We start from the raw sequence: 20,130 nt of genomic DNA on the forward strand, positions 1-20,130 counted from the left end.
CCAATAAAATTCACACTCTACCAAAATAAATTTTGGACCCATAGCCTATTCTAAAATTACTCGTTAAAACTTAAGTGAATTTATCATACATATTAATCAAAATAAAAATTGTATACAACTTACAATTAGCTTGGACTTGATGCCCGACCAGTGTGTTACATAACCAATCCAATACTAATGTTGTTGGGGGGCCTTGGTTTCTTACTCGTTGAGCCCATCCTGCGTGGTACCAAAACTCAAAAGGACTTAGTAAATTATGAGAGTACTCTCTTGAACAACAAAAGCAGGCATGGTTAAACAAAAATCTTTATTGTTCAAAGAATTAATCTACTCATTAACCATGATTTACTATCTCACATATCATATCTTATAAAAAAAAAAAACTGAAATGTGGGGCGTAGAAATTAATAGGAGTTGACGTATAGCAAAACACATATAGCAAATATTAGAAGTGTAAAATTTAATCGAAAAACCGGACTAGACCTACCCGAACTGGTGGAATCGGTCTGATTTTGGACTGGTCCAGTCCGAGACTAGTTCCCTTAGTTCCAAAATTAGCCGGTACCGGTTCGGTTCCGATTCTATGCTTTTTAGGATCGGACCGGACCAGTTCACTATTTTATATATTTTAAATTAATTTGTTAATATTATATATTTATATATATAATATATATTAATAATATAAATTATAATTATATATAAGATAATGTTATTATAATTTATAACATAAAATTTATTTGATCACATTCTTTAAACATAAAATATATATTAATAACATTTTATAGCCTAACAAATTTGCATTTTGTTAAAATCAGAAAACTGGACCGAACCGAACTAGAATCGAAGAAATCAGAGGTACCGGTTTAGTAGGTTAACTGGGGTGTAATTGATTTTAAAAAATAAAAATTGATGCATACCGATTCGGTCATTCATTTTATCTAAAACCGAACCAAATCGAAACGGTTACACCCTAACAAATGTACGATCATCAGCTATTATAAATGCAAGTTACAACTAACAGTCGAGTAACACTTGAGACACGCTTAACGTCTTTTCCAACAACCCCTCCAAACTTTAAATAAATCATTGACTTCTTTTCCCCACTCTTTTTCTGTATTTGATTTTCACCATCCAAGTCTTCACATTGATCATGGAATAATATTTTATCTTTGAAGTTAGCTAAAATTATATTGATTTATCTTCTCAACTATGCATTTTTTTTTATTGTTTTTTTAAATATAAAGCCGATATAGAAGACACATATTCCACATAGTTGATATTCCATGATTTGATTTTTAAGATAAACTTAAAAAAAAAAAAAAGATTTTGTCTAATAAAATTGTACCAAATCAATAATATGAATGATATATCTTATATATCGACTTGCGAGTATGATAATTTTTTAAATAATATTACTCATTTTAAAAAATGATTTTGTTTTGTTTTTTTTTCAAAGATGATACCCAGCTTTTATTAATAAACATTACTTGTATACGGAGAGAAGAAATTATATGGACGCATAGATCTAGACTCCGATGGTTAACCACTACCGATCTCAATACAAAATTCTTTCACTAGTCAACTACCATCAAAAGAAGATCGAACTCCATTGAAAGCCTGAAACTAAACCACAACCATTGGACATCTGATCAAAACAACATTCAAAACAATTTTTTGAACCATTTCAAAAAGATTTACAAATCTTCCAACCTAGACATACAAGTAGATCTAGAAGAACTCTCCCTGATAAACTTTTTGAGGCGGATAATAATTTTCTTTATGAAATCTCATCTGAGGAGGAAATCATTACCACTTTAAAAAGTACTCATTCAACAAAAGTACCTGGTCCTAATGGGCTCACTGGTCTTTTCTACAAGTAGTATTGGGACATCATCAGTCTTGATTTTATTGCAGGCATAAATTTTTTTTTCATTCATGGTAACCTGTTAAAAGAATTGAACCATACTCATATTGCTTTCATCCCGAAAACAAGCAATCTAAACACTATGAATCAATTCAAACCCATCAGTTTCTCCAATGTTTCCTATAAAGTTATAGCAAAAATCCTTACAAACATACTCAAAAAAATTCTGCCAATGATCATTTCTCCCCATCAAACTGCCTTTGTTCCAGGAAGAGTTATCCAAAATAACACCATCCTCGTTCAAGAATATTTTCATCACTTAAAAAATAAGAGGGAAAAAAAGGGCTAATAGCTGTATAAATTGACATGGAAAAAGCTTTTGATTTCATGGAATGTAACTTTATCTTGAAAATTCTTTCAACTCTTGGTTTTGCCAAAAACTGGATCAATCGGATCAAATAATGCATCACTACTGTTTCTTACTCTGTGATTATAAACGAGAACCGTTGTAACTTTTTTCACCTCTCCAGAGGACTCAGGCAAGATGATTCCCTATCTCCTTTCCTTTTCATCTTGGGGACTGAAGTCCTTACTAGGCTCATCTATAGAGATGAAAAATAGGGCTCCTTAAGGGTATAAAAATAAGCATAAATAGTACACCTATTTCTCATCTTCTATTTGCAAACAACCTCATATTATTTGGAGAGGCCTCTCCTTATGCTCAAGGCTTCCTGAACTATTTGGAAAAGTATACTTCATGTTTTGGTCAAAAAGTCCACACCAACGAGTCTTCCATTCAATTCAGTAATAATACTTTACATATGGACAAAATGGAGATAAAAAGATCTTTTCAGATACAAAATTGCATCATCAATGATAAAATATTTGGGTCTCCCACTTTCCTTCAAAGCCTAAAAAGAAATTTATTTTGAAGAAATCCAAGAAAATATCTTTAAGAAACTTGCAGGATGGATGGAAAAATGACTCTCCTAGACTAGTAGAACCACCCTAATTCGCTCTATTGCCAATTCCATCCCATCCTATACCATGTCTACTCTTATGATCCCAAAGATGTCACCAAGAAGATCAATAAAGTCTTTTCCAGACTTTTGGTTGGACTTTCCCCTTGAAAAATTCAAAAACTTCACGTCAAAGTCTTGGAAATCCATTTGCATGCCCAAATCTTTAGATGGTCTAGGTCTTAGACGGACTTCTGATTTCAATAAAGCTCTTTTATGCAAATTAGGTTGGAATATGATAAATGGGACCAATGCCATTTGGAAAATGCACTGTTGGGAAAATATTTGAATAAGACAAATTTCTATAACACTCTCCCAAAAGCTTTTGATTCCTAGATTTGGAAATGCATCCTTAACCAAAAAGACTTTCTAAAGAAGAGTGTTTGTTTTCAGATAAATAATGGTATCAGCACAAAAGTTTAGACTGATTCTTAGATTCCTACTCAACCAAACTTTCAGCCAAATCCAAAAAATATGTCCATAGAAAAAGATCTCTCCATGACTCTTGCTGGGCCTACCATGGAAGAACTTAGAAGCTGAAACATTATTTTTCTATAAGCTCTTTTCCACCCGGATATTGTGAATGAAATTCTAAAAATTCCCTTAGCCCAAATAAACTTTCACAGATCAAAAGACAAAATTAAATGGATACACCACTCTTCAGGAAATTTTTTGATCAAGTCAGCCTATGCAGCCATTACCAATAACCAAAACACATCTCATGAGTAGCACAAAATTTGGAAAAACATTTGGAAAATCAATGCTCAGGATAGGCTCAAACTTTTAAGCTAGAAAATCCCAAATGACATCATTCCCACTAGAGCTTTGATTAGAAAATTCATTGCTTTGATTTGATTGATAATGAATCTTGCCCTATTTGTAAAAGTGAAGAGAAAATTCAATCTCATTTGTTCTTCTCCTGCTCCTTTACAAGAATCCTTTTGAGATAATCCCTTTGGCCCTTGAACATTTCACTTTTTGCAAACAATGAAATCAGTCACCGGTTATAATGTATAATCTCTCCTAATGAGAAGCTGAACATTCTTAGTAATGATGAGCATAAATTCCAAATCTTTGTCACTAATGCTATGGATAGTATCTGGTTCCTTAGAAATAAAGTTGTTCATGAATCTCTGGCCTTGGATATTGATACCTTCATTTTTGGCACTCTAAAGATTTATAAGGAATATTGTAATGCATGAGGTAATAAACAAGTGAATGAAAGCCACAATTGGAAAGCTACACTTAAAAGACATTATATACTATTCTCTGATGTAGCTGTAAGAAATAAACATAGTACAACAACGGTAATCTACAAATCAGAAATGGTACTCCAATTTCTGTTATCACAAAACACATTGAAAGTCAAAATCCAAATCAAGGTGAGGCTACGACAATGTACATCGGTCTAGAAGAAATACAGGCTAAACAAATCAAGAAAGTAGTCATTACGGGTGATTATCTAGTGGTGTTGCAAGCTATAAATGATCCTAAAATTATCTCAGACTCCACCATTCAACGTCTAGTCAGTGGTATCAGGAATGTGCTAAATTCTCTTGATTGTTGGCAAGTTAGGAAAACACATTGATATCTAAATCAATGCACGCAATGGACATCTTTCACACTCTTCTATAGAAGCATTCCTCTTAATTTGATTCCACCTTGTCTGTTAGATTTCTATAATGGTAAAGACCCTCCCTTTAGTCTGTAATATGTACGTACAAATTAGGACAATGTATCTTGTTTTATTTTACTAATGAACGAGCCTTGTTGTGAAAAAACAAAAACATTACTTGTAGCAAATAAATTCCTTTCATAAAAACAAGCTTGGGTTACAACAAAAAACTAAATCCAAAAATCAAGTTCTCATGAAAAATTATATAAATACCATTATGAAAAATGCTAGTCTTACTATTCATTCTAATCGTTTAGATTTATTGCTGTAATTTTTTATTTTATTTTTTAATTTTTTTTACTTACTAATTAAGAAAGTACTTTTTAATAATATTGTATTTTTTTAAATTTTTTAAAAAAATTAAAAAATAAAAAATAAAATAAAAATTAATAATATAAATAACGGTATCTCTCAGCTACCGCTGGGAGCGGTCCACACATACCATTATCAATTATAATCAATCGAGAAAGATAAGGATAGATGATAGCGAAACCACATAAAACGTACTGCAGGGAGGCCGCCCAGCTGGATCAAATGGCTTATTACGCGATTAACAAGGCAAATTGCAGCTGTCACGAGTCACGAACATAACGCCATCAACGAGTACCTTTCTTGCGGTGCCGTCGACGAGTTTCTTCCTTTCTTGTCAACTTGTGTTCTGATTTTGGGACTCGCACTGAAAAGGAGAGAAAAATGATATGTACAAAGCCGTTTGGATACAAATACGTGATTTCATTTTATTTAATCATTTCAATTTATTTTATTTTATTATTTAAATAAATTTTAAGTATAATATAATTTTTTAAAAAATAAATAAATATGAGATTGTGAACAAAATTAAATTTTTACTAATAAATTTTATTTTATTTTTTAAATTACACAACACTTATATATTTTATAATTATATTTATATTTAATCTTAAATTAAATAGCTTGTGACGCGTCTTGTTTAGGGCTTGTGGATTATTCTTTCGTAGGTGGTCCAGTTTCGTGACTTTCAACATCGAATATGTCTTCTTGTATTAATTATTAGTCAGTTGGGAGTTGGAAGTTGTCTTCTTGATCTGGCTCGCCATTCTCATCACCACTCATTCAAGGTAGCACGACAAATACACTGCCTCCTCTAAATCTGAGCAATAGCCCCGTAGGTTTTTTAATGTCCCTTTTCTTTTTTTAATGAATCAAGAGGATAGAGGGAATAATCTCTCTTTTTTTTTTTTTGGTGAGACGGAATAATCTATTTAGTACAGCAAAATGCAAATATCACTATTTCTTTTTTAAATTATATTGAAATACGAATAGGTTAAAAATAATGTATATTTGAATTCGAATTGAGGACATAAAAATCATGCCAAATTTATAGAAAGCAACTCAATGGCAAGTCTCGATCTAATTGATGGATGGAATGTCTACACAGTAGGCTGGTTAGTTATTCACGTGACCAACTTTAAAGAGGTACGTACGTTACAGCAATTGAGAGGCGTCTATATGCAAAATGAAAGCGATCGAAAGCCTCTGTTTTATCTGCTGGACTTGAAATTACCCACCTTATTAATTGCGAGTTTATTATTGAAAAATGTTATTTATTATTATTTGTATTTTATTTAAATATATATTTATTTAATAATATATATTTAAATAAAAAAATAAATCATACATTTATTTGTGATGCAAGTGAAATTAAGTAAAATTTGAATTTATCTTACAAGATATGTTGCGAGTTGTTGTTTTTGAATTTTTGAAGAGCATTAAGGGTTCGTTTGTTTTCAAAGATGAGATGAGATGAAATTAAAATTAAAAATTAAATAAAGTATTGTTAGAATATATTTTTTAATATTATTTTTATTTTAAAATTTGAAAAAGTTGAATTGTTTACTTTATTTTGTATTGAAAATTGGAAAAGTTACAATAATTAGATAAGATGAGATGAGATAAGATATTTTTTAAAAACAAACAAGGCCTAATACTCTACAGTAGCTAGGGTCTGCTAGTCGAGGATTATATTAAAGCAGACGGGGATTATATAAAAAGCAATTTTATAAGTTAACGTACACTGTTACATAGGGCTGTTCATCCGAGTTTCGACCCGGGAATCCGGGTATACCCGGACCGGAACCCGGATCTCAAATCTGGGCTGGGTTCTGGTCCAGATTAATTAGGATCATACCTGGGCCGGAACCCGGATTTAACCCGGGTTTAACCCATTTTTTTTTATTAACAGAAAACTATTATTCACGCTCTAATCTATGTTCTGCTTCTTTTGCTAACTTCAAACCAAACAGTTCATGAAGGTTGCTGAGATCAAAGAAAGACTCGGGCATTTTTTTGTGTTCAATTTTTGTGGGTTTTTCGAGGAAATGGTTTTTAGGATTTTATTTGTGTAAAACAGATCAAAGTCATTTCTGCTTGAGCTTTCTCATTTTTCAGTCCACGGAGATGTGCTAGAATGTTATTGGAGCACATTTTTCTTTAAAATCCATGATTACCTATAAAATAAAACAAACAAAGCAAAGCTATACCTTGCAAGAATGGAGGAAGGTGAGAGAGACACGCCACAACACCAGCTATTTAAGGTTGGGAATAAACCATCAACAGAATGAACGAGAGGCCTAACACACCAAGCGTAAATATAGGATTCCAAAGGCCACCCAGTTACCCACTGTACGTGGAAAAAAGAATCGCAAGAAATGGATCTAACGTAGGACTCAAAACCTGCTAGATTAATCGGCGTGTAGATGGGCGGCGCCTCTGAGACCAATCAAGTCAACCCAGCCAAGCTCGAAATCGAAGCTAGGCCAGCTGACCATATGGACTTGACCTAGGCAAAACACAGTGAAGAACCCAAAGGGAAAAGTAACAATCGCCAATCGGTGAAGAACCAAGCAACGAGAGAAAACCCATGCACCTGGACTCGATTTGGGATGAAAATACAAAAAAACCAGTGGACAAAAGATTGTTGTGCACAATGCTGCTATGCTTGAGTGAGACGAGAGAGAGAGAGAGGCAAATAGCAGATGAGAGAGAGAGAGGTTGAGACTTGAGAGCTGCGGCGCATGGGAGATACTAGAAGTGACGAAGTCCAGAGGAGAAAACCTAGAAAGGGTTTTTGTTTAACGCTATCACTGGCCGTCGTGGACTCATTTGATAGTCGAAAGTTTTTATTTAAAAACTCGGGTTTTGGATTTCAAATCCCGGTACCGGGTTTTAAATCCGGTTCCCGGCCCGGGTGAACCCGAGTTTAGTCATGCAGGTACCGGCCCGGATAACCGGGTTTCGGACCGGGCCGGGAAAAAACCCAGCCCGTATGAATAGTGCTACTGTTACATTTGATGAAAAATAAAAATAATTTTAACATATCATATCAAACTTTATCAATTTACGTATAAACTTAATTATTTTTCTTTTCATATTATTAAATATATTGTATTAGTATTTGTATTATAATTGTATAAAACTTCGATTTTGTTTAGTTATTCACATGAAATAGATAAAAATTAAAAGTTAAATAAAATAATTTTAGAATATAATTATTTAATATTTTTTATAAAAAATTTAAAAAATTGTAATAATTGTACAAGACAAGATAGTGGTATTGTTTGTTTTTCTAGATGAAATGAGACGAAATGAAAATTGAAAGTTAAATAAAATATTGTTAGAATATTTTTTTTTAATATTAGTTTTGTTTTGAAATTTTAAAAAATTAAATTGTTTATTTTATTTCATATGAAAATTTGAGAAAATTGTAATGATTAGATGAAATGAAATGTGAATGATTGTGAAAGAAAAATGTCTAATTTGAACCGAACTCAGTTGAGTTCAGTCAATGAAACATATGCAGCCTTAACTCAAACACTTAACTTTTAAATCACTAAATTTATTTTAACTCAAAATTTCTTTACACGTTAGACCCAAAACATTTTTCAATTCAATATCTCTTTACATGCAATTCACAACCTTTTCAATTTTTTATAAATACATATAAACTAATATTAACATACAAATATATATAAACTTATCTAAAGTAGATTCAATAAAATTGACTCCACTATAATAATTAACTATTATTTATAAAGAAGTCAATTAAATTATTCGCTTAGGTCAGCTCAATTCAAAAATCCAATTATCATATATAGAACAAGACCGTACACCATATGATCTCAAAAACAGCTCTTCCTTGTCCGAAATCAAACCCACTCTCACGCACAGACGCCTGTGTCTCCCCGATGGCTACGCTGGCATCCGAAAGCGACGAGCCCTTAACCCCGGCGGGGCGTCTCTTCGTCCGACCCGAAATGAACCAAGTAATCCATTGTGCCGTCGGATTAAAGAACCCAATAGACATCGACTCCGTCATAGCTCAGGTGCGCGGCTCCGTCATGCTCCACCACCCCAGGTTCTGCAGTCTTTTGGTTCGCGACCCCGACGGCCGTGAACACTGGAGACGGACCCACATCGACGTGGACCGCCACATCGTCGTACTGGACCGCCCGGTCTCCGCCACCGAAAGTGATGATGACGAATGCTCGGTGAACGAATACTTGGCCGACTTGTCCACTAGCTCGGGACTCAGCGAAGACAAGCCGTTGTGGGAGATCCACCTGTTGCTGGCCCACAAGTGCTTGATCTTCCGCCTTCATCACGCCTTGGGAGATGGGGTCTCGTTGATGTCGATGCTCTTAGCGTGCTGCAGGAGGGAGGACGACCCGGACGCGCTACCTAGGATTGGTTCTGTTGGGAACCGTAGAAATGTTATGGCAGGGAAAGGGAGGGGTTGGTGGGAGTGGGTTTACTACTACTTGAGGGTTTTGTGGGGCTTTTTGGAGATGTCTTGGTTTAGTTTGATCTTCGTGGTGGAGTTTATATTAAGGAGTTTGTGGGTTCGTGACCGAGAAACGGTTATCGCCGGTGGGGCAGGGGTGGAGCTCTGGCCGAGGAAGCTGGCAACGGCCAGGTTTTGGCTCGAGGACATGAAGTTGGTCAAGAAGGCTGTTCCTAATGCGGTGAGTGTTTAAATTAAAAGGTAACTATCATCCCAAAAGCCAAAAAAAAAAAAAAAAAAAAAAAAAAAAAAAAAAAAACAAAAAAGGAAGAAGAAAAACAATCGATTTAAGTTGGAAACTTATAGAAATATAACTGTTGTATTGTTAGATGTAAAAACACGGAGGTATAGTAGAATTTATGTTCATTTCAGCTGCACGGATTTGGAAATTCTGCGGCTACTACTTGATGACTGGGTATTGCGCATTCTGTGTGCATTAGGCTCGTGGTTTTTTGGAATACTCACTTCTCTTTAAACTTGACTGAATTGTTGACTTGAAATTTCACAATGATTCATGTAGATGGAGGAAAAAAATGAATTTACCAATTCAAATTCATATATTAGCAAAGTTCTGATTTGTGTAAGGCAGTATATATAAGTGCATTAGGTTGACTGAATATATTGGTTCGTTAAGCATGTATGCAAATTTCATGGCCTGCACTTACAGCCTTTCTCCTTGACGCTGCATATAGTTATGTGTGAGAACAGAAGTTAAAAAGGGAATAATGTAAGGTATGAGACCCAACAAGAATGTCAATACTTTTTTCTTTTTTGATCAGTAAACAAAAATTTAATTGATGAGATTAATAGTCATTATTCATAAAAAAAAAGAGATTCATAGTCATTGCCCAAGTACATGGCACGAATACAAGAGCGACACCTAGGCATGATATTATTGCTTGACAGCATAACAAATGCATTTGAAATTTCTCCCTTGTGTCTTTTTTGGTTCTTGAGATTTGTACGTATATATTTTTGTTTCTTTTTTCTTCTTATCTCTAGTAAAGAAGGGGAGAGGGGGAAAGCACCTGGGTTCAAATATTAATAATGCAGTGCAACTTTGTCTTGTCTTGTTTTATTTTTCCCTCAGTTGAAGTAGATTTGATTCGAGATTTTTTGGTTTGTTCGATTAAGTTAGAGCTAATTTATTGATGGTATTTTGTGGTTGCTACTATGAAGCTTGATACGTAGTTTTTGGGAACCCATACTTCGATGCTCTTATTGTGATTTGTGGATTTCATGCCACCTTGCAGACCGTTAATGATGTCCTTTTCGGGGTGGTATCATCAGGATTATCAAGATATCTAGATTGTCGAGGGCCAAATGGTAAACATCATTTATGTCATATATGTGTTGTACTTGTAAATTTCCATGAAACTCAGTGGTGAAAAATCATCATAACTATATTTAATTTAGTTGTCACTGTTAGTTCTGCAAGATGGGCTTCGAATGACGGGGGTAGCCATGGTTAATTTAAGGGAACAACCGGGATCGCAGGTCTGTTATGCCCATCTTTTTTATTTGCTGGTGCTAGTGTCGCTTCTTCATTGTTCTTTTATGTATTTGTTTTTTATTTTTCATCTTTCATTTTTTAGATACTTTTTGAGAGATCATTGAAATTCAAATTTTTGTGGTTGACTGGGAATTTCTGCTACTGATCAGGATCTATCAGAACTGATGAAAGACAATTCGGGTTCACGGTGGGGTAACAAATTTGGCATGATTCTCCTACCTGTTTATTACCATAAAAGTGGTACCGATCCTCTACAGTATCTGAAGACAGCTAAGGCGATGATTGATCGGAAGAAACAGTCTTTAGAGGCTTATTTCTCATACAAAATTGGGTATCTTGTAATGACCTGCTTGGGATCAAAGGTGAAGACCTAGTTAAGCAAATAGTGAATTGGGAAAAGAAAATGATAATTGCTTGATTCACCACCTCCTTTTGTATTGTAGGTTGCTGGCTTACTCAACTACAGGATTGTCTGTAATACTGGCTTTACTATCTCAAATGTGGTTGGCCCACAAGAGACGATCATGATTGGAGACAATCCTATTACTTACATGAGGGCAAATTCATCAAGCCTACCCCATGTACTGCTTCTAAACCCACTTTACAGGTATATTATAAAGTAAAAAAGAAAATGATAATCGGTATATAAATGACTTTGGTCGTGTTGCTGGTCGGTAACGCAGGCACTCACAATGCACATGGTGAGCTATGCAGGAAGGGCTGACATGCAAATTTTGGTGGCAAAAGATATCATCCCTGACCCAGACTTTCTTGCCAATTGCTTTGAAAATGCATTGCTTGAAATGAAGCAAGCCGTTTCAGCCACCTGCAAAATCTAGGAGGAATTTATTTGTTAGTATGCATGCTGATCAGTTCACATATTGGACTACAATTACAAAGGAAGATTTATTTAAATTTCCCAAATAGAAATCATTTTGGACGCAAAAAAGATTGCTTTGTAAGATAAATTAGAGCGAGCTCAATTAATTTGTTGTATGTATTATACAATTAGGTCTTAAGTAACCCTTCTAGAGCAATTTAAATTTCTTGCATCATAAATCATTATTATTATTATTATTATTATTATTATTTTACCCCTTTTGGTATGGATTTAGGATTTTAGCAGCGGTCTTCTTTCTAATCAACAATAATTACTCCTCCAAAACTTACGACTATTAGTAATAGGGTTGTGATAGGGTTACTATTCTATTACTATTTATGTACACTATCCAAGTGCATTTCAATTTTTTTTTAATTTTTTTATCATATTCTTTTAAGTATTTTTTTAATATTCTTAATCATTAAGAAAAAATTAAAAAATATATAACTTTATTAATATTCACTTTCTTAATCATTAAGTAAAATAAAAAATTAAAAAAAATCATATACAAAAAGAGTAGTAGATAGGTTATAGTTGGGTAGTAATTCTATCATTATTCTTAATAATATCTTAATCATTCAGGTTTTGTTTGTATTCAGAAATGAGTTGAGATGGTTTGTGAATAGTAAAATAAAATATTATTAAAATATTATTTTTTAATAATATTATTATTTTGAGATTTGAAAAATTTAAATTATTTATTATATTTTGTGTAAAAATTTAAAAAAATTATAATAATAAAATGAGATAAATTGAGGTGATGTTGGAACCAGACTCAATATAAAAATGTTAGAGATGGATATGGAATGACTTTTAAGAGGCCTAAAACAGTCTATAAAATATTTCGGGAATTTCGACAAATTTGCAATTAGATGCATCTGTCAATCTCTCTTGTAAAAGAAAAATAACAGATACAGTCTGTATTATACGGATACTTCCAAAAAAAAAAGCAGACACAGAAGCGTGTCAATAAAAGAAAGAAATATTTTTTATTAATAAAATCCACATTTTTTTTTTTTTATTATTATTAGTCCCAGTATGATCACACCCGCGAGGGGTAAACGCGGAAGACCAATAAAAGACTCCTTCCACCTGCAGACTCCATCTCTTCCCTCCATCCCTTGTCTCGATTCCCTTCGTACAGAGGATCAGACGGTTAGACCGATTCGGACTCCCCAAACTCACCGTGTCAACCCTGATCGCAGACTCGAACCCATCGACATGGAGATCGCCCCGGAGTCGCCGCCTATTCGAGGCGGCGATAGTCTCGAAGCGTCGTCGTCGTCTTCGTCTTCGTCTCCTTATGTTTCGTCTTCTCTTCGAGGTATGAAGGAGAGCGAAGCGGCGATGACCGTGAGGGCGAGGTATGAGGAGGACGAGGATGAGGAGGACGTGTGCAGAATCTGCCGGAACCCAGGGGACACGGATAACCCACTCCGGTTCCCGTGTGCGTGTAGCGGAAGCATCAAGTACGTCCACCAGGATTGCCTTTTGCAGTGGCTCAATCACAGCAACGCTCGCCAGTGCGAGGTCTCTCTCTCTCTCTCTCTCCCCTGCCCTGATCTGATCGTCTTGAATTATCAATTTAAATTTGTTGGTTTGTATTTTTTTTGGAGTTCTTTAATGAATATTTTAGATGAAAAGTTGGGCTCGGTTCTTTGGCTGACATAAATGTTGAAAGATCGATAATGGATGGTGCAATTAGGGTTTTAGGGTTTCTTGTTTATTTTACTTTTAAGCGTTAACTCTGTTTGAGTTGGTAGCTGACGATATAAAAAGAATAATAAAAAATAACAGATTAGACTATCTAAATAATTAATTCTAACAAGTTAGAAAGTAATATAAAAAAACTCTTTATAATTGTTCCTGAAGTAGAAAGCGTTGTATTTGTTCTTGGTGATTAACAGAAAAATGTTGAAGACTGATAGGCGGTTTCACGTGTTTGCTTATCGCTCCTCTGTCAGTGTAGCAAGCAATTATTAAGCAACGTAACTTACACAAATTACAATAGCATGGCCAATCTTTGAAGCGGTTGGAACCTTATTTTCCTAGTTATGGATTGTTAAACTTTTACAAGGACCGGTCATGGTGCAGCCTAGTGGTCAAAGGGTGGGCTAGGATGAGTTGTAGACTCAGACATTCTAGGTTCATATTCCGCACTAAGAATTCTTCTAATTACTCGATACATAGTTCTGATTGCTGGGGTTGTGTGTTTGGGATTTACCTTCCAGGGAATAAGTCCAAGGGTTCATACCTTAGCGAGGTTCCATGTTATAAAAGAAAAACATTTATTTATAAGGTAACAAATTACTCTGTAAACTGAGCTTCAAAAATCTCACAGTTTAAGGAACTATGATATTGTTTTGCTAGCATTTAAAATGTACAATCTCATGTTGTTTTGATTTTATCATGAATATGATAACTATAACAATGTCCTAGGTAAATACTAGGCCTATGAATCCCAAAGGGGCTACTTGATATCATGCAAGCTGAATGTAATGCCCCAAGGGAGGCCCAACCCACTATGGGCCTATACTCCAAAATGATTAGTCAATGATACAATTGGAGTCCCATCGGAATTATTATAAAGAGCACTTCTCATTTCCAATTAATGTGGGACCCCATACACCACCTACCCTTATCATTCAATATGATATCACACTGAAGCACAATGATATTTGAGCCTTATTTTAATGGGTTTGAGTAGGCTTGCATCTCACTAGGAAACATTGGTTTCTTGGGCCACAGACTCGATCTTCTCCTTTTGTTTATGGTTAACTTGATTTATGTCTCAATCTGTTTGGAGATTAATTTATTGTGTGATCAAATAACTTCGTAATGTATTACAGGTCTGCAAACATGCATTTTCCTTCTCCCCAGTATATGCTGAGAATGCTCCGGCAAGGCTTCCTTTTCAGGAGTTTGTAGTTGGGATGGCAATGAAAGCTTGTCATGTTCTGCAATTTTTTTTGCGCCTTGGTTTTGTCCTTTCAGTTTGGCTCCTCATTATACCTTTCATTACATTCTGGATATGGCGGTTGGCTTTTGTGAGGAGTTTTGGTGAAGCCCAGAGATTATTCCTAAGTCATTTATCCACTACAGTTATCCTTACCGATTGTCTACATGGGTTCCTACTTTCTGCTAGCATTGTGTTCATTTTTCTCTGTGCAACATCTTTGAGGGATTACTTCCGGCATTTACGGGAAATTGGAGGTCAGGATGCTGAGAGAGAAGATGAAGGGGAAAGAAATGGTGCTCGTGCTGGAAGAAGACCTCCTGGGCAAGCTAATAGGAATAATGCAGGTGATGGAAATGTTGAAGATGTGGGTGCGGGACAAGGGGTTGCAGGAGCTGGTCAAATGCTCAGGAGGAATGCAGAAAATGTTGCTGCCCGGTGGGAGATGCAGGCAGCTCGTCTTGAAGCTCATGTTGAACAGATGTTTGATGGTTTGGATGATGCTGATGGTGCAGAGGATGTGCCTTTTGATGAGCTTGTTGGCATGCAGGGCCCTGTCTTTCATTTGGTTGAAAATGCATTCACTGTGAGTTCATCATTTTGCTTCTGTTTTTATTCTTATTTTGTCGATTCTTGTTATAACTTCTATTCTTCAGTTAGGTTTCCCAAGCTACAATGCTTTTATGGCTCCCTTAGCTTTTGAATTTTTTTTGGGAGAGTTTTATGTATTGACAAGTACAAAAAAGGATTGTCTAAAGTTTTATGTATTGGCAAGTACACCAAAGAATTAGTCATGAATTAAGCTGCTCCGTTTATGAGTTTTTTTAATCTTATATTGATTTCTCAGTATGTTACTAGATCCTTGAAGCTTTGTTCAGCATCATAAATTTTTTGCTGGAAGACTGCTTTGTATTTTCCTGCATTTGGTGCAACTGTCAATTATTCATTAAAGAAAAAGGATTTGTGGTTGGCGGGGAATTATTATCCACAACTGCCCTATGAGGTTTTGTTGTATTTGACATAAAAATACGCAGGGAAAGAAAGGAGGCTTTACATAGATATTTAGTACAGACATTAAATAATAGAGAACAAAAATAATTCTATTGAAGTACACTATTGGAAATAATATTTTGAGTATTTTTTTGGTATGCTAGCTGTGTACTTGGGCCTTTTTTTTTTTTTTTTTTTTGCATTTTTTAACATTTTGATTCCATACAAAAAAAGGAGTTGAGTGGTGGTTGATTGTACTGGAAGAAGTAAGGAGTTGCGTGGAGTCAATGGATTCCTCCGTTGTTACTGATGAGATGCTAAACATTTTTTATGTGTTCAATTCAACCACACTCAAATGGGGAGAGGATAATATAAAAAAAGGATAAAAATATACTTAAATGAGATTTAAAAGCATTCTTTCTTTGTTGGGGCCTATGTCATTTGCATTGTATCATCTACCTTATGTTCTACATTATTTTATCCGGTGAAATTCTCTTATCATTGCAGCATGTCTGACATAATATAATTTTTCTGTTTTAAGTTATTGTGATGTTCCAAAGGGGAAAAGAACTGAAGTTTTCAATTTTTGCTCCTGGTTTTTAATTGGTTTATAACATGGTCCGATGCCTATGCAGGTTCTGGCAAGCAATATGATATTTCTTGGTGTTGTGATCTTTGTGCCTTTTTCATTAGGTCGGATTATACTCTATTATGTGTCTTGGATTTTCTTTGCTGCTAGTGGTTCAGTTTTGTCCACGGTCCTGCCAATTACAGACACTGCCTTCTCCTTAGCAAATATTACATTGAAGAATGCATTAACTGCGGTTACAAATTTGTCATCCGAAAGTCAAGAAAATGGTCTGCTAGGCCAGGCTGCCGAAATGTTGAATGGTAACTTTAGTGGTCTAAATGAAGCCTCAAACAACATTACTTCAGCACTCTCAACAGATCTATTGAGAGGGGCCAGTGTTGGGGTATCACGGCTTTCTGATGTTACTACTCTTGCTGTTGGATATATTTTTATCTTTTCTCTAGTTTTCTTCTATCTTGGCATTGTTGCATTGATTCGATACACTAAGGGTGAGCCTTTGACTATGGGGAGATTCTATGGTATTGCTTCTATAGCAGAGACAGTTCCATCTCTCTTCAGGCAGTTTTTGGCAGCAATGAGGCATTTGATGACCATGATAAAGGTTGCTTTCCTTCTTGTCATTGAACTTGGAGTGTTTCCTCTGATGTGTGGATGGTGGATAGATGTTTGTACTATAAGGATGTTTGGGAAGTCCATGGCTCAAAGAGTTCAATTCTTCTCAGCTTCTCCTTTAGCAAGCTCATTGGTTCATTGGGTTGTTGGAATTGTTTACATGCTACAAATAAGCATATTCGTCAGCCTTCTTAGAGGGGTATTCTTCTTTGCCATCATATCATAATGCCTCAATTATTTCTGAACCACTTATCTTGTTATGTTATTAATGTGATAGAATTTTCTTCTCTTGCTATTGTCAGGTTTTGCGTAATGGAGTGTTGTACTTTCTTCGTGATCCTGCTGATCCAAACTACAATCCATTCCGTGATTTGATTGATGACCCTGTGCACAAGCATGCTCGCAGGGTTCTGCTATCAGTTGCTGTTTATGGGAGTTTGATTGTCATGCTGGTGTTCTTACCTGTTAAACTTGCCATGCGGATGGTTCCCGCCATTTTTCCACTTGATATATCGTAAGTTAGTCCTTGATGTTTCTGTGGGACCTGTTGTTAATGATTAACCTATGCGATTTCCATGACATGCCACTGCTGTTTGCTAACTAATGGATTCTTATCTTTGCAGGGTGTCTGACCCATTTACTGAAATTCCGGCTGACATGCTTCTTTTTCAAATTTGCATTCCATTTGCCATCGAGCATTTTAAATTGCGGACAACAATCAAATCCTTTTTAAGATATTGGTTTACAGCAGTTGGCTGGGCACTTGGTTTAACAGATTTCTTATTGCCCCGACCTGAGGATAATGGTGGTCAGGAAAACGGGACTGGGGACCCAGGAAGGCAAGATAGAGTTCAGGCAGTACAACTAGGTGTACAGGATCGGGCCCTGGTGGCAGTTGCAGGTGTGGATGATCCAAATAGAGGTGTTCTTGCGTCAGAGGACTCGAATATTTCAGAAGACTATGATAGTGACGAACAATCTGATTCAGAGTAAGTTTCTGGATGCATCACGGTTTTAGAGTCTTGAGTGTGTCTTAATCGTAGATACCAATTTTTTAATGATACCATCTTTCCTTACTAGTTTAGACTTTACCACTATTGGTATGCATTCACCCTCGACTCTGCAAATTGATTAGTTGACTAAGCTGTTTTTAATTTGCAAATTCAAATCATATGAATTAAAGAAGTATAGCCAGTGTAATCTTCAACATATGTTATTGTGGCTGATGTTTTTGTTTATTGATTCTTGACTCTGGCAACAATCTAAAATTTACTCATTTCATCTTTTAGCAGGTATGGCTTTGTCCTTCGCATTGTCCTCTTGTTGGTGGTGGCTTGGATGACTCTACTTATCTTCAACTCTACCTTGATAGTTATACCAGTTTCACTTGGAAGGACAATTTTCAATGCAATTCCTCTTCTTCCGATGACTCATGGCATCAAGTGTAATGGTAAAATGGTCCAACTGAATTATTTTTCCTGCCAAGGGTGCTTCATACTTCTGGGTGCGAATGCTAATATGTTTTCATTCTATTTATGTTCTTAGATCTTTATGCTTTCATCATTGGAAGCTATATGATTTGGACTGCTATAGCTGGTGCTAGATACTGCATTGAGCATATTAGAACAAAGAGGGCTGCAGTTTTGTTTAGCCAAATCTGGAAGTGGTGTGGCATTGTTTTCAAGAGTTCTGCACTTCTATCTATATGGGTAAGAATTAATCCATGATATTTACCACACAAGTCACCTTTTCTTTTGTTGTTAGACACTGTTATTGTTCATTATCCAACTCAGTTTTTTTTTTTTTTTTTCCGAGACTGATTAAAATTCTTGCATATGCTTGTGTTCCAGATTTTTGTTATCCCTGTATTGATTGGACTGCTATTTGAGCTTTTGGTGATTGTGCCAATGCGAGTGCCCGTGGATGAAAGCCCAGTTTTCCTCCTGTATCAGGATTGGGCATTGGGCCTGATCTTTCTTAAGATCTGGACTAGACTGGTGAGTGTTAAATCACATTCTTTTCATTTCAACTTGGTATCGGCAAAATAAATAAATACATAGCTGGGATTGTCCTCGCATCTAGTTGCAATTGTTTAAGCCCCTTGAAGTATGGTGTTGGAGGTTTTTTTTTTTTTTTTTTTTTTTTGTAAGTATGCTGTTGCAGTTATCAGGTCAATATAGGTATTTACTGGATCATTAGAATGCTGTTATAACTGGGAATACAACAGTTGAGGAAACTTATCAGGGGGGAAATGAGTCGTTTACATCTGTAGATGAGGACCATGTTGTAGTCATCAAGCTCTCTACAACTTGGTTGCTTCATTCTAGTTGATTTAGTATTTTCTTTTTTCTGATGTTTGTTGTTTATTCTGAACAGGTCATGTTGGATCACATGATGCCACTGGTGGACGAAAGCTGGCGAATAAAATTTGAGAGAGTGAGAGAAGATGGTTTCTCCAGGCTGCAAGGATTTTGGGTGTTGCGTCAGATTGTGTTCCCAATCATAATGAAGCTGTTGACAGCCTTATGTGTACCTTATGTTTTAGCCAGAGGGGTGTTTCCTGTGCTTGGGTATCCATTAGTAGTAAACTCTGCAGTCTACCGGTTTGCCTGGCTGGGATGCCTCTGCATTAGCCTGTTGTTTTTTTGTGCCAAGAGATTCCATGTCTGGTTCACCAATCTTCACAATTCCATACGTGATGATCGCTATTTGATTGGCCGGAGGCTTCATAACTTTGGGGAACACATTGAAGAGAGTAGAAGTGAGGTAGGGACTGCCTTGGAAACGCAAAATTCTAATCTGCATGGCACTAGTTTAATTAGACACGACCAAGATGTTGATGTGGGGTTGCGGCTGAGGCGTGCTAACCAACATGATCCTTAACATATTGGGCATGCGCTTTGTCAGTTTTGGCATTGTCGAGGCAAGCATTGGATGTGTACACTTCTCTCTTCGGTGTGTTCAAATGCTATGTTATGTTGAGGGTTGTGTGCGGTTTGTGCATATGTACTTTTTTTTTAGTTATTAGACAAACAAATAAAATATATTTTGTTCAAAAAATTGCATAGATTTTGTCTTATATTTGCCACGTTTTCCAAGTGTATAATTATGATACCTAAACTTCTGGCCTGGCTGATGTAGATTAGGACCTCATTTGAGTAGCATTTCCATTGTTTTGTCAGAAGTATATATGTCACGGTGCGGGTGAAC

General features: G+C 35.6%; 2 protein-coding genes across 3 annotated transcripts; both read left to right on the top strand.

The window, feature by feature from the left end:
• Positions 1-8,692: 8,692 nt before the first annotated feature.
• On the top strand, positions 8,693-12,052 carry LOC121254953 (O-acyltransferase WSD1-like). The gene is made up of 6 exons (XM_041155199.1): positions 8,693-9,558; positions 10,631-10,703; positions 10,807-10,874; positions 11,040-11,252; positions 11,334-11,471; positions 11,574-12,052. The coding sequence occupies exons 1-6, from the start codon at positions 8,710-8,712 to the stop codon at positions 11,727-11,729; spliced, it is 1,497 nt and encodes a 498-aa protein (XP_041011133.1). The 5' UTR covers positions 8,693-8,709; the 3' UTR covers positions 11,730-12,052.
• Positions 12,053-12,798: 746 nt separating this feature from the next.
• LOC121254951 (probable E3 ubiquitin ligase SUD1) lies at positions 12,799-19,980 on the top strand. 2 transcript variants are annotated; one of them, XM_041155196.1, is made up of 9 exons: positions 12,799-13,300; positions 14,620-15,312; positions 16,352-17,119; positions 17,223-17,434; positions 17,544-17,909; positions 18,210-18,370; positions 18,466-18,629; positions 18,771-18,917; positions 19,297-19,980. In XM_041155196.1, the coding sequence occupies exons 1-9, from the start codon at positions 12,809-12,811 to the stop codon at positions 19,801-19,803; spliced, it is 3,510 nt and encodes a 1,169-aa protein (XP_041011130.1). In that variant the 5' UTR covers positions 12,799-12,808; the 3' UTR covers positions 19,804-19,980. The 2 variants fall into 2 exon arrangements, with proteins under 2 accessions (XP_041011130.1, XP_041011129.1); XM_041155195.1 differs by having other exon boundaries at positions 12,808-13,300; positions 18,213-18,370.
• The last annotated feature ends 150 nt before the right edge of the window (positions 19,981-20,130 follow it).

Source organism: Juglans microcarpa x Juglans regia, chromosome 3D (assembly GCF_004785595.1).
Source record: "Juglans microcarpa x Juglans regia isolate MS1-56 chromosome 3D, Jm3101_v1.0, whole genome shotgun sequence".
Classification (NCBI taxonomy): Eukaryota; Viridiplantae; Streptophyta; class Magnoliopsida; order Fagales; family Juglandaceae; genus Juglans; species Juglans microcarpa x Juglans regia.